Below are 14868 nucleotides of genomic sequence, written 5' to 3' on the forward strand. Positions count from 1 at the left end.
GTTTTATGAACTTTGTGTCAATCTGGAACACTTCATTCACTGTAAAAAATGCTGGGTTCCACTCAATCAATTTGTGTTGGGACGACATGAAAGAATTAAGTTGTTCGCTTAAAAAAAATTGGAGTAGATAGAACATAAAACACTTAAAGATGCTGTATGTAAGTTTTTGAATCTTCTAAAGAATAAAAATGCCGTATTATGTTTGCAGATATTTAAGAAACATGCTAAGAGAACATTCTTGTTTATCTTAAAAAAAAAAAAATGATGCTGAAGTCAGTTATTCTGCTTCAAAAATTTGCATTATACGTGCCGGAAAGCTGTCTGTTTTGGTTCCTTTACCCATCCAATGCCAGTTTAGCCAATTATATTTCAGCACTCCGGGTTGCCTTGATAAAAAACAGCATATTTCATTGTCAGTCAGAAAGGCTGTGCGTCTGTGATCGAAATGCAACCTCCAGTGGACAGTAACAGACTCTTAAATGAGATGCAGATTCAGATTTCCACATGAGGTGGTTATTAATTAGCAAATAACATACAGTTGAAGTCAGAATTATTAGCCCTCCTTTGATTTTATTTGATTTTAAATGTTTCCCAAATTATGTTTAACAGAGCAAAGAAATTTTCACAGTATGTCTGATGATGTTTTTTTCTTCTGGAGAAAGTCTTATTTGTTTTATTTTGGCTAGAATAAAAGCAGTTTTTAATTTTTTATTAATCATTTTAAGTTCAAAATGTTTAGCTGCTTTAAGCTATATTTTTTTTCAGTAGTCTACAGAACAAACCATCATTATACAATAACTTGCCTAATTACCCTAACCTGCCTAGTTAACCTAATTAACCTAGTTACGCCTTTAATTGTCACTTTAAGCTGTATAGAAGTGTCTTGAAAAATATCTAGCCATATATTATTTACTGTCATCATGGCAAAGATAAAATAAATCAGTTATTAGAGATGAGTTATTAAGCTATTCTGTTTAGAAATGTGCTGAAAAAATCTTCTCCGTTAAACAGAAATTGGGGAAAAAAAATAAACGGGGGCTAATAATTCAGCGGAGGCTAATCATTTTGACCTCAACTGTAAATATTACAAACATAAACATTAGGTGAGCAGGTTACATTGTAATCCCGCGTTCTAACAAACAGCGTGATGAGATTTGCAGTGATGAGCAATTTGGCTGTTTGCACCAGACGAAACACGACAGAAATTTAAATACAGCTATTCAGAAGCTCAGAATAGTGCACTTACTGCCCTCCGACAAAATGATAAGGTTTACAATATAATTAATACATATTAAACCTCTTTAACTTTATAAAATGTAGGTTCTGAAACACTGATATGTGTTGGTTTTAAGTCACAGTATTACAAACATGCTCTGTTTTTAAAAACCTTTTAAGAATATACTGGAACACATAAAACTCACAGAGAGTTATAACAAATATTTTAATCCCAGTTTATTTGAAAAAAAAAAAAAAATAATAAAAATGTTCTGTGGACGTGTGTATTCATGTTAATATAGGAACATGGCACCTGTCAATCAATCGGTGGGCAGGGAAAACCACCCTCCTACGTAACGTTGTGGTGGGCCTCAAAACCACTGGGATTTGGGTCCTATTTTAACGTCAGAAAATTAAAAAAAAAGAGACTTGTGTTTCTATCACTCCACTGTGACAGTGGACACTATATCTACACAAGTTGATTTTCATCATTGATGGCCTTCAATACTTTTTGGCGGGGTTACATGATTTATATTAACGCAATTTAGTTTTTACCTCAAAATAACATTTGATCACAAAGACAGAAAGGTATATGTTAATCTTTGTTCAGATTTTTATTCATCCTTATTTAATATTCGACACATTTAATAAAGTACTTCCACCTCATCATCAAAACTGCACAAGGCATGTTGTAGAAAGAGGTGCAGCAGTTTTCACATTCCTCTGGTCTGATATGACATCCCACCGCACCCACCGTACAATCACAAAGGAAGCAGGCCAGCAGAAACACTTCACAACAGCACACAATGCACCAATCACTGCTCAAATCAACTCAAACGTACAGTACGGCACACGGGGCTTAGCTTATACGTGGCGGAGGAGACTGCTAATGTGTAAGTTCTCCACAAACATGCATTTCTTTCACATGAGGGAGTTGCATAATTACAAAGAATGAATCATCTCGCCTCACTATTGTCCTGTCGAGAGGCTTATAGGATGCTTCCTTATTGTGTCTCATGCAGACCCATTAGAGAACTTGAACAAAACTGAGCCATGCTGCAACATTTAGTGGGTTTCCAAAGAAATGTATTGGTGTGCAGCAAGATTCCTGAGCAAAAGAGTTATCTATGGGGTCTCCCTCGATGTTATAGTGTTATGTATGATGCTAAAGAAAAAAAAATGGAAGACAAATGGATATGTTGATGTATATGTCTTTTCTCATAAATGCCTGGACTGTCATTTAAAGGGACAGTCCACCCGGATTAATTATATGCAGTACACTCTTAAGGCAAAGACACACCAAGTTGATGTAAAGATAAAAAAAAAATACGGGTGATGAAGTGGATTGTTGTTACCTCATGTCGAATGATTGTTATTTTTGCATATAATGCTGATCGCTTTCTACATGTACTTAGATGACATAACATTAGAATAGCCTTCTGTCTGCTGTATTGGTTTCTTAATTTCTCATTGATGACCCGGAAGCCAATTGCCATCAACACTCACTGATGTTGCCTGATGGGTGACTGTCAGCTTGGTGCATCACTGCTCTTAAAATGAAAGGTTCTAAAAGAGGAGTTTTATATGGAGCCAGATCAGTCTCAAAAATAATACATTTACAAAATAACATTTATCCATCCACAACACACATTTACAAAATCCAATTTGTATGTTCAAAATTTTATTTAAAAATACACAAATTCAATTCATACATTTAAAAAAAAATTAAAATATGCATATTCAATTTGTAAATTCAAAATCCAATTAAAAAATATGCAAATCCAATTCGTGAAATCAGAAAAACTATTTCAAAATACGCAAATCTGTCAATTACAAAAAAACGATAAAAGACACAAATCCAATTCGTAAATTCAAAAAAATCAATTCAATACGCAAAATCAAACTCCGAAATTCAAAACAGGATTCAGAAATATGCAAATTCAACTCGCAAATTCAAATAACACTTCAAAAATACGCAAATCCAATTCGTAAATTTAAAAACTGATTCAAAATTACGCAAATACAATTTTTAAGTTCAAAAAAATATTCAGAAATACGCAAATTCAATTCGTAAATTAAAAAAAAAATTATTCAATATGCAAATCTAATTCGGAACTTAAAAACAATTAAAAAAATACGCAAATCAAACCATTTACCATTTGTTTACAGTTTTACCATTGTAAACTCAAAAAAAAAGTTGCAAATCAAATTAATTTCTCGAAAATATTTATGGTTTTCTCTTGTGAATTTATGAATTGTGTGTTTACAAATGTATGAATTGGATTTTGTAAACGTTAATTGTTTTGTGAATGTATAGATTTTATTTTTAAATATATTATTTTTCAGACTGATCTGGCTTCATAGTTTTACAGCACTAGTGTAGAACCATTTATAATTTCGCTAAGATCCTTTTAGGCAACTGTTTATTAAAGCAGGGTTCCCACTCTTTCATGGACAAGGACTTACTCAAGGACTTATTATATCGCTAATATTTTAAATGGACATATGTACAACCTCCAGCATATATAGTGCCATAAAAGTCCTTACCATTTCACTTACACTTAATATTTACATTGTCATATGTCATAATGACCAGGTTTTTATCTTTAAAATGTTCTTTACACTATGAAAAAACAACAACTTTCCACTACAAAGTTCTTTGGGGAGACAAAAATTGTTCTTCTATGCTATCACCATGAAAACTCTCTTTTGGAACCTTTGTTTTTAAGAGTATGTGTGTATTACTTTACAGCTGAATCTGTGTTGGTAAATTACATGTTTTCAGCGATGCATGTTTAGGAGAACATGTGGCTAGACTGCTGCGTGACTCTGATGAAGGTCGTCCTGCGGCTCAGTTCTTTGAGTTTGGCAGCTCCTACATATGTGCAGGTGGAGCGCAAGCCACCCAAGATGTCCCTGATGGTGTTTTCCACGTCACCTTTGTAGGGCACCTGGACCGTCCTGCCCTCAGATGCCCTGAAATCACATGTACATACCGTGTTGTTGTTTTAAAGCTCTCCTTTGACAAATGGACTGAAACCTCAAAATTATTAGCTATAAATATGTATTATAAATGCATGAAAACATCCTCACCTGTACTCTGCAACCCCTCCGACGTACTTCTTCATTGCAGTGTCTGAACTCATGCCATAAAACAGCTTAAACTTCTTTCCATCTTTCTCAATGACTTCACCAGCGCATTGATCATGTCCTGCTAACATTCCTCCCAGCATGACGAAATCTGCCCCAGCACCTGAGGTAAAAGGCATTATTAGACAGATTACTGTTGTATACTGGAATGGCTGCTGTATTGGGTTTTATACACTGGTTGTTGGAAACATTAAACCACAGAAACTGAACTCACCAAAAGCTTTGGCAACATCCCCGGGGCAGCTGCAGCCTCCATCCTAGAGAAGGGAAAAGTTTATTTGCTATATAGTCATAAAACACTGAACAGTTGAAAGGTACATTTACATTTTACAAAGCTGTTGGAACAATTTCCACAAAATGCACATCTGAGTGTAATTGTGTAATTTGATTGTGCATTTTGATGGATTAAAATATAAGTTACTTGAACAGTTTTTTTTTAAATAACATTATTAATAATAGTGTTGCGGGTATTACATTTAAAATATTAGTTACTTGAACAGTTATTTTTTTTAAATAACATTATTAATAACAGTGTTGCGGGTATTACATTTAAAACATAAGTTACTTGAACAGTTTTTTTAAATAACATTATTAATAATAGTGTTGCGGGGATTACATTTAAAATATAAGTTACTTGAACAGGTATTTTCTTAAATAACATAATTAATAATAGTGTTGCGGGGATTACATTTGCTGTCAAAACTCAGAAACGATGACAACGTATCGTTTTATTAGCCATTTCTCGAAAGCTTTAGGTTTGAACAAAACTGGTTAACGTTAGACGTTGGTCACAGCTTATTTTCTGCAATATCCAAGAGCTAAAGCAGAAATGCTGTTGAGAGAACCAGGGTGATGATGGCCTACATAAATATACAATCACTCGCTCCGTTCTTATTATGACAGCGTGTAAAATATGATGTAATAAGGAGCTAGTTTGACTTTTAACAAAGCCTTAGCGTCAAACTGAGAAGGTAAGTAAACAATGTAATAGAATTGATGATGGTGCCCTCTTGTGGTAATGTGTTGTAATTGGTTTGTGGGTTCCCAACTGTAAACCTACAATAGGCTACACTCACCGGGCCACTTTACGATTAGCTACACCTTTTCAGCTCTTCGTTAATGCAAATATCAGCAAATCCATTTAGGCATGCAGAAGTCATGAAGAGGATCTGCTGAAGTTTAAACTGAGTATCGGAAATAAGGAAATTAATTTAATGTGACTGAACGTAGGATTGCAAGATACTGGAATTTTAAAAAAATGTCCATTTCCCACTGACATTTATGCGCTGGGAGGCAGGGGAGCACGTTCTTAAACAGCGCTGATTTGCCAGTGTTCACGTGCTCAACAGAAATGACTGTTAACTCATCACTGTTTACTGAGTGCAACCACAGATAAAGGAACACTGGAGAATTTAAGCCACGATTCATCAGCGAATCGCTCGTATGTCAGCTTATAGACAAACCAGCTGATTGACATGACAAATGCTCCAGTGTTCCTGGATCTGCGGTTACACTCAGTAAACAGCAGAGAGTTCAGTGAACTGATGACCTTTACAGTCAATCATTTCTGTTGAGCATGTAAACACAATGGTAAATCAGCGCTGTATAGAAACGTGCTCAGTAGCGCTCAAATGATAGCGGGAAATGGACGTTTTTAAAAATTCAGTATCGATTGGAACTGAATTCCAGTATTGTGACAACCCTAACTAAATGTGGCATGACGATTGGTGCCAGTGCTCTTATCTTGTCAGATTGTCCTATAGCCCAGTCAAAAAGTAGGCAGCACATTTTGATGACGCAATATGCTACCCATTATAATTTGCAACCAGTGTAAATTTTAATGTGGAGTAGTGTGATATGAAGCTGTAATATCACCATAACTTACCTAATCTCTAACCCCAACCTCAGAACCATTAAATACCGTGTTGGTAGCATAATCTGATTGGCAGGATAAAATGTCAGGACACCGGATTGAGTGGTGCTGAGGCCGTGGAAGTATGGTTACAAGCTTCCTTTTCGAACTTTACTCCATTTGTTTTCATTCGATTCATCTGTTTATTTAATTATTAAGGCAATTTACCAACAAAAAAATCATCAAAATTAAGATAAAAATGATCATATTTAACGAAATTCATGATGAAACAATCATATATCGCCAAACAATACATGAAGTGGTCAAATATTGTGTCTGACCCGTTTTTGCGGCTTACTGCAGTTCTATTTCCACACGATTATGACGTTCATATTCAAATTGAAGAACAAAATCACAACAAAACACCAACAATTAATGTTAAAACTTAAAAAATTAACTTTCAAAAAATGGCTCCGGTGGTCTAATACTTCAAAATCTCCTGATCAACTAAAATAATTAGCGCATAACCATTTCTAGGGTTTACAATTAAACCTTTATAATAAGGTTATTGACACGCCAGAGAGCAGAACGAACAGTTTTAGGTTTGCTTGTGATGAGTCTTGATTTCTGCTGCATCATCCAGATGGTAGGGTCAGAATTTGGCATAAACAACATGAAAGCATGCATCCATTGTGCCTTGTGTCAATGGTTCAGGATGATAAATGAAGGTAAGATGAAGGTACAAAAAAACATAGGTAAGATTTTCTTGCCAAACTTTGGGCCTCTTAGTACAAACAAAGCATAGTATAAATATCACAACCTACTCGAGTATTGTTTCCAACCATGACAATCCCTTTATGACCACCACAATAAACCCATTTTGTGATGGTTACTCCCAGCAGGACAACACTTTATAATACAAGCTTGAATCGTCTCAAATGTTTCTTAAACATGACATTGAGTTCTCTCAACAGATCAGCTGGAACTGGAGATTCGAATAATGGATATGCAGCCAACAAATCTGTGTGTCAAGATGGACCAAAATGTCTGAGAAAGTATTTAGCACAGTAAATCAATACCTTGAAGAAAAAGAAGCTTCAACTCAGTGTACCTAATAAAGTGGCCGATGAGTGCATGTATTGCAAATGCATGTTTTCCATTATAAATATGGCCTCATGCAGAAAATGTCAAGAGACTCACGGAGATGATGTGTCCTTTCAGTCCATGGGCTGAGTCAGCACATTCGATAACAGCGCTCAGCTGAGGATAACCCACACCGGTCTTAATGCGTGTGGTGCACACTGAGCCTGCAGATCATAACGTCAAGACACATGCTCCACAATATTGACTGATTTTGACAGAAAGTAGTTTAGTAATTTTGGGAAATCAAAAATGATACCTGGCCCAATGCCCACTTTAATAATATCAGCTCCAGACAGGATGAGTTCCTCCACCATTTCTCCTGTCACCACATTCCCTGCCTGTATAGTCCAGATCTTTGTGTTACATGGCATTTGTAGTTCAAGAAACACAATGATGTTCTCATTTAATGGATTCATCGATTGTTACATCTCACCATGATGGTGTGCTTGGGAAACCTTTCTCGAACTCTTTTTACAAACTCCACAAAGTGTTCGGAGTATCCGTTGGCCACGTCCAGGCAGATGTACTGAATGAGAGGAATGGCCTCCAGGATGCTGCAGAGTTTCTCCAGATCTGCTGCTCCACTGCCTGAGCTGGCAGCCACATGCTGGAGATGAGGAGAGAGGATAGTCACCAAACTGAGGAAGAGTGAAGCAAGATCACAGAAGAGAGATCACTGCGAGAGACTAGTGATATTGTTTATATTTCTAAGTTGTTTCTATTTTCGATTATATCTTTCACAGTGCTTCGTAGATTTGTCCTTTGTCCTTTAAAGCCATAAACACAGTCTTGTTCGCTTGTCTTTTAATCCAATATTCATATTGTTGGCTACAAACCAACTTGCAATGTTGTGATTCTCCTTGAAGCTGGTTGGTTTGGTTCAAGGAGCGGATTTAACCAATAAGCGAGGTAAGCAGCCGCTTAGGGCCCTAAGAAATTTGGAGGCTCCCAATAAATACCTTTTATTTTACATAAAATTGTATATAACACAGGATTCTATCCTGTTTTGGTGGTGAGGGTCTAACAATTAAATTCTTAATGCATTATTAATACGTCCATGCAAATTTGTACCCCACCCCAAATTATGGAGCAGTCAAATGAGATGAAAATTAAATAGTTTATTTTATTATTTTTAGTTTTTTTTATTTTAAGAAAATAAAATTATAAAAGCAGATTGAGTGACATAAGAAAAAGACAGGTGCATATTAGGACTGTTAAGCCCCATGGCTGGAATTGCTTAAAGCCCCCAAATCATTAAATCCAGCCCTGTAATTATGACTTCTAAGCCCGCAGAAATCAGTTAAACTTTGTTAAACTGAAGAGTTGAATTTTCCACATCAAAAGTTGACAGCAGAGATCAATAATCCAATTCACAACCACAAATAAAGGGAAAAGACTGGTGAATGACAAAATACGGAAACGATCAATTAACCGATATTTTTATGTAAATGTGCATAAATATTTATTCAGTTTTTATATTGATTTCAGTAATATTATTGACTGATATGCAAATGCTTATATAATTTATTTACAATATACTGTGTAAAGTAATATTTTTTGTCTTTTAGTAGATATATTATATGAGAGACTGTGATTCTAATTGGATTTGCATAGTAAACCTTAAGAAATAATAAAATATTTTTTTACTATAATTTATGTTACATTTTTAGTTCCTATTCTCTTAAAATCATTCCACATAAATCAGCAGATTTTTTATTTTACTTATTTTGTATTATTATTTTAATTAACAAAATTCTGCACAGAAATGCCAAAAAAAAAAGGCCACAGATTCTGTCTGGCCCAGAAACACTGTAAAAATGCTGGTTTCCACACAATCACTTCATGTCATTCCAACACAAATCAGTTAAGTTAACTTAATGGTTTTTACCATTTTAAGTTGATTGAACAACGAATAATTGCTCAATAATTGCATTGTTTCAGCTCATTTTAAATAAGTAGGGACTTCAAAGTAAACAAGCAAGGTTTAGATTTTGAAGTGTAAAAATTCTGTTAAAGGTTCAACAAACCCTGGAGTACTTTTTTGAGATTTTAACAGATTTGTGTGAGCTGAGCCTCAGTTAAGACAATGTTAGCACCTGTCAGCTTTAATTGTGGGGAAAACACTTGTGGGAAGCTTTTGTCAGCTAATTTAATCTTCCAGGTTTAAAATAATTATTGGGGCGGGATCAAAATCAGTGGCGTAGCGTGAATCTGCTAGTGGAGTGATGTTTATTATTATTTGTAGCGGAGTTTTCTTATCCTATGAGAAGACCCTGCTTTTTAATTATCCATGAGAGCACGTGCTTTCCAAAGGCAAGACAGACCTGCCAAGCAGTGAGACCCAATAACTGGGTGAGACCGCATCCGCGCATGGGAAGCAGTATTTAGCTTTTCATGAAGGGACGTAATGTTATGTGTTTGCTTCCATGAGTCACAGGGTTTGTTGCATGTTTTTCCTCGAGATGCCGTCCAGGCCGATAAAGCGAAGCTGTTGGTTTGCAGCAAGCATTTTTGTCGGGAGAGCTGTACGAGAATTGGAGAATGGCGGACTTTGTCTTTTATCAGTTGAGTATGTTACCATTCAGACACATCACCTATAGCCGTACTTTAGTGTTCCCCTATTTTTAAAATCCTCCAGATTACCGGGAAAGTTAATGGTTGAAATAGATAGGGAAAGAGACCTGCTGCACTGCTATCCATTGTGTCTGCATTGACACCCGTGGATTCAGTAGGAGAGAAGTTCTCCTCTTTTATAGTGTTTTCATGATTATCTTTATAATTGTGGTTATGTGTATATGAAATTACGAATAACATATGTAGCAGGACATTAAATAACTGTTTATTTCTTTGCATTTTAACTTTTTAAACTATAAAATTATGGGTCTCCTTACGATTTGGGTCTCATTTTGTGAGCCAACTAACAACAGTTGTTCGCTTCCCTCTTTCTCCCCTTGCTCTGCCGGCCACGCCCACTCCTTCCTCTGCTCGCAGCGCTCCACACCCATTATGATGCTTTTTTTTGAAAAAATTGTAAGGTAGACTTGAACCAAAGGAGGGGAGGTTTCATAGCCCCTTAAAAAAAAGGGCTATGAATTTAAATTTAAATTTAAATTTCTACCCCTACAGAAAAAAATTTATGAAAAAAAAAAACACTTTCAGAACTAGTCCTGCAAAAAATGGACAGATAATCTTTTATCTTGGTTTCTGAAATGTTCCAATGTGACTGTACGACTTAATTAAACAGCTTTTGATTAAACAAGGCAGGAAAGTCATTTCTGTCCATTCACCTCAAGGCACTCTGGATGATTGGCTGCAAAAGTCTTCCACTCCTCTAGGGAGTAGTGCTTCTGGATGGCTGTGAAGAGCGTGTGCTGAAAGACAAAGCAGAGAGACACGTCTGGCACCGAGACAGACAGAGATATAAGAGCCTCTTGATCCCAGCGCGTGGAAACAGGACACAGCTAATTATGTTTCAGTGAGATCTTGATAATCACAGAGATAAAACATAGTAAAACAAGACTTTCTCTGGGTTGTATTTCAGACGGCGGCGCTGCATTTCATCACTTACTGTGCTTTGTTTAAATAAGCTCTCACCTTGCTGAGCACCTGCGCTATCTCAAAAGTGCCGGTGGTGTCCATGTTAGCAGCAATGATTGGGATGCCATTGTACGTCTGCTTTGAGTTCCGGAATGTGAAGGTCCTCTGCAGGTCAACCTTCGGGGACAAGACATGTTGAGGAAATCACTTTCTAAAACAAACAGTATGTGTGACAGCCTTGTTTTAATGGATTGGCCTAAAATCAGCCCTAACCTAGTTCTAGTTCTATTCTCCTGGCCCTGTAACCCAACTAAGCATGCACTCAGATATATTATAACTAAAACATATTTAGACCCATTAAACTGTCACATATTCACTGTAATGAATGAACTTCCTTGAGTCCATATCAAGTGGATGATAAATACAGTCCAGTAATACTTGCTCTGAATGAAATAAGGAGTCTTTATAATACATATTTTCACACACTTTTCTAATTAAAGGAGACCTAATATGCCCATTTTTACAAGATGTAAAATAAGTGAGTGTGTATGTGAAGTTTCAGCTCAAAATACTACACAAATAATTTTTATAACTCTTTTAAACTACCCTTTTAGGCTGTGCTCCAAATTTTGGTGACTGTTGCTTTAAATGCAAAAAAATTGTGGTCTATTCGAAAATGGGCGGAGCTACAAACACCTGTGCATCATTATAATCCTGTTTTAAATAATCGCTGACATTATCTGGAGAGCCGGTGTCCTGCATAGTTTAGCTCCAACTTCCTTCAACACACCTGCCTGGAGGTTTTTGTATACCTAGAAAGAGCTTAATTAGCTGGTTCAGGAGTGTTTAATTGGGGTTGGAACTAAAATATGCAGGACGCCGGCCCTCCAGGACTGAGTTTGGACACCCCTGGTGTAAGGTTTGTCATTTAAAAAGATCTCAAAGATCTCAAGATCTCGCATAAAGATCTCAAAACTCAGGGCTTCTGGTAGTACCTTGTATAGCAAAGTCGAGTAAAGGAGGTTAAGCCTTCTCATTTATGGCTCCTAAACTCTGGAATAGCCTTCCTGATAACGTCCGAGGCTCAGACACACACTCCCAATTCAAAACTAGATTAAAGACCTATCTGTTTAGTAAAGCATACACTCAGTGCACCACTTAGCGGGTTTCCACACAGGTTTCTGCACCTTGTTTATATACACTATGAACAGCAGCTACAATTATTATTCTCTTTATTCTCCATTTCCACCTGGGGATACTCTTCCCGAGGCCCTCAGACTATGCAGAGTCACTGATTCAATCTAAGACCAACGACGAGATGATCCCAAGGTTTCCATATCCTGGACCGGGCCGTATCCTGAGCAGCTACTGTGGTGGTCATGGAGGAGTGGAGAACATGAGACTGATTCCTGTGATGCTCCAGGGACAGACAAGTCTTCGCTGAGGCCAGCTTCCAGCCTCCGCCGCTGAGACTGCAGCTCTGCACAAGACCTATGGCCAGTGAAGAAATTAAAATGGTCGTGCCCAACTGAGTCTGGTTTCTCTCAAGGTTTTTTTTTCTTCACTTTCGCCATTAGTGAAGTTTTTTTCCCTCTCCGCTGTCGCCACTGGCTTGCATGGTTCGAGATCTGTAGAGCTGCGCATCGTTAGATTTGCTCTTCAGTATTTGGACTCTCAGTAGTGATTATTAAACCACACTGAACTGAGCTAAACTGAACTTAACTTAAACACTACAAACTGAACTACACTGTTCCAATTTACTATGTGGTCATTTGGGTAAGCTAAATTGTCCATAGTGTATGAGTGTGAATGTGTGTGTATGGATGTTTCCCAGGGATGGGTTGCAGCTGGAAGGGCATTCGCTGTGTAAAAACATGTGCTGGATAAGTTGGCGATTCATTCCACTTTGGCGACCCCGGAATAAAAAAGGGACTAAGCCAAAATGAAAATGAATGAATGAATAAATCTCAAAAAAGTATTGAAATAATTTAAACAATTTAATAAATACACATTAGAATAAAATAAGTAATAAAGAAAGAAATACCAAATACAAGTAGAAGAAAAAAAATTCCATATTTATAATAAATAGTATACACTCACCAGATACTTTATTAGGTACACCTGTCCAACTGCTAGTTAACGCAAATTTCTAATCAGCCAATCATGGTCAAGACGATTTGCTGCAGTTCATACCGAGCATCAGAATGGGGAAGAAAGGTGATATAAGTGACTTTGAAAGTGGCATGGTTGTTGGTGCCAGACGGGCTCATTTGAGTATTTCAGAAACTGCTGATGTACTGGAATTTTCATGCACAACCAACTCTAGGGTTTACAGAGAATGGTCTGAAAAAGTGAAAATATCCAGTGAGTGGCAGTTCTGTGGGCACAAATGCCTTGTTGATGCCAGAGGTCAGAGGAGAATGGCCAGACTGGTTCGAGCTGATAGGAAGGCAACAGTAACTCAAATAATCACTCATTACAACAGAGGTATGCAGAAGAGCATCTCTGAATGCACAACATGTCCAACCTTGAGGCAGATGGGCTACAGCAGCAGAAGATCACACCAGGTGCCACTCCTGTAAGCTAAGAACAGGAAACAGAGGCTACACTTCACACAGGCTCACCACAATTGGACCATAGAAGATTGGGTAAAACATTGCCTGATCTGATGAGTCTCGATTTCTGCTACGACATTAAGATGGTAGGGTCGGAGTTTGGCGTCAACAACAATCCATCCTGCCTTGTATCAACGGTTCAGGCTGGTGGTGGTAACATATTGGTGTGAGGGATATTTTCTTGGCACACTTTGGGCCCATTTGTAACAACTGAGCATCGTGTCAATGCCACAGCCTACCTGAGTATTGTTGCTGACCATGTCCATCCCTTTATGACCAGTGTACCCATCTTCTGATAGCTACTTCGAGCAGGATAATGTGTCATGTCATAAAGCGGCAATCATCTCAGGCTGGTTTCTTGAACATGACAAGGAATTCACTTTACTCAAATGGCCTCCACAGTTACCAGGACTTAATCCAATAGAGCACCTGTGGGAGGTGGTGGATTCGGATCATAGATGTGCAGCCGACAAATCTTCAGCAACTGCGGTATGCTATCATGCCAATATGGACCAAACTCTCTGAGGAATATTTACAGTACCTTGTTGAATCTACGTAGGATTAGGGCAGTTCTGAAGGCAAAAGGGGGCCCAAGATGGTAGGCTACTAGTAAGCTGTACCTAATAAAGTGGCCAGTGAGTGTACAGTAAATATGAAAAAATTCTGATTGTATAGTCATGCTCGGCTGACACATTGTGGTGGGTTTAAGTGAAATTGTGCTGAATCACTTAAAAGGACTAAAAAATGTTGCAACCTCTCTCTATCTCTATCTCTATCTCTCTCTCTCTCTCTCTCTCTCTCTCTCCTTCATGCACAGGCTCAGGTTCTCTGAAACCATTCTCAGTCATTCTCAGTTCCAGGAAGTGCTGCTGCTGCAGTCACATCAGTCACACTACACTGCTCCATGAATAATCACCCTGCTGCCATTTATTGAACTGCTTTGCTACCCAATAGCTGTACAGAACAAATTCACCATTTTCCCCTTTCAAACGGCACACGAGGGATCACAGATTGTTCGTGAGGACAGTGATTGATTACTGCAGGTTATGAAGTGGCGCTCAGCTGCTGTTCCGCTCAGATCATCACCGCCATCAGATTAGCCAGACGCAGCGAGATCTGACCACCGCTCTACGTCATCCTGCAGAGAAAACTCACCAGCTATACACAACTTAAATAACACAGTAGCATGAAGAGTTTGAAATTAGCTGTTAGCTAAGAGTTAACTGAAAGAGTTAACTGAAATCTGTCAATTTTACTCACGCTTTACTTGTTTTAAACCTTTATGGGTTTCCTTTATTCTGTTAAACACAAAAGAAGATATTTTGAAAAATGTTTGAAACTTGTATTTATTGACTT

The 14868-nt window shown here is 37.4% G+C and overlaps 1 protein-coding gene across 1 annotated transcript in view; it reads right to left on the reverse strand.

Annotated features, from left to right (window-relative positions):
- Positions 1-1810: 1810 nt before the first annotated feature.
- The window catches only part of gmpr (guanosine monophosphate reductase), a 13963-nt gene continuing 905 nt past the window's right edge, over positions 1811-14868 (reverse strand). Inside the window, exons 2-9 of the mRNA XM_056479631.1 lie at positions 10955-11074; positions 10648-10731; positions 7794-7967; positions 7617-7698; positions 7418-7524; positions 4580-4622; positions 4309-4468; positions 1811-4191 (exon numbers count right to left, since the gene is read on the reverse strand). Coding sequence (XP_056335606.1) covers positions 4011-4191; positions 4309-4468; positions 4580-4622; positions 7418-7524; positions 7617-7698; positions 7794-7967; positions 10648-10731; positions 10955-11074 — 951 coding nt within the window. The 3' untranslated portion in view covers positions 1811-4010. The remainder of the gene's footprint in view (positions 4192-4308; positions 4469-4579; positions 4623-7417; positions 7525-7616; positions 7699-7793; positions 7968-10647; positions 10732-10954; positions 11075-14868) is intronic.

This window comes from Danio aesculapii, chromosome 19 (assembly GCF_903798145.1).
Source record: "Danio aesculapii chromosome 19, fDanAes4.1, whole genome shotgun sequence".
NCBI classification, from domain to species: Eukaryota; Metazoa; Chordata; class Actinopteri; order Cypriniformes; family Danionidae; genus Danio; species Danio aesculapii.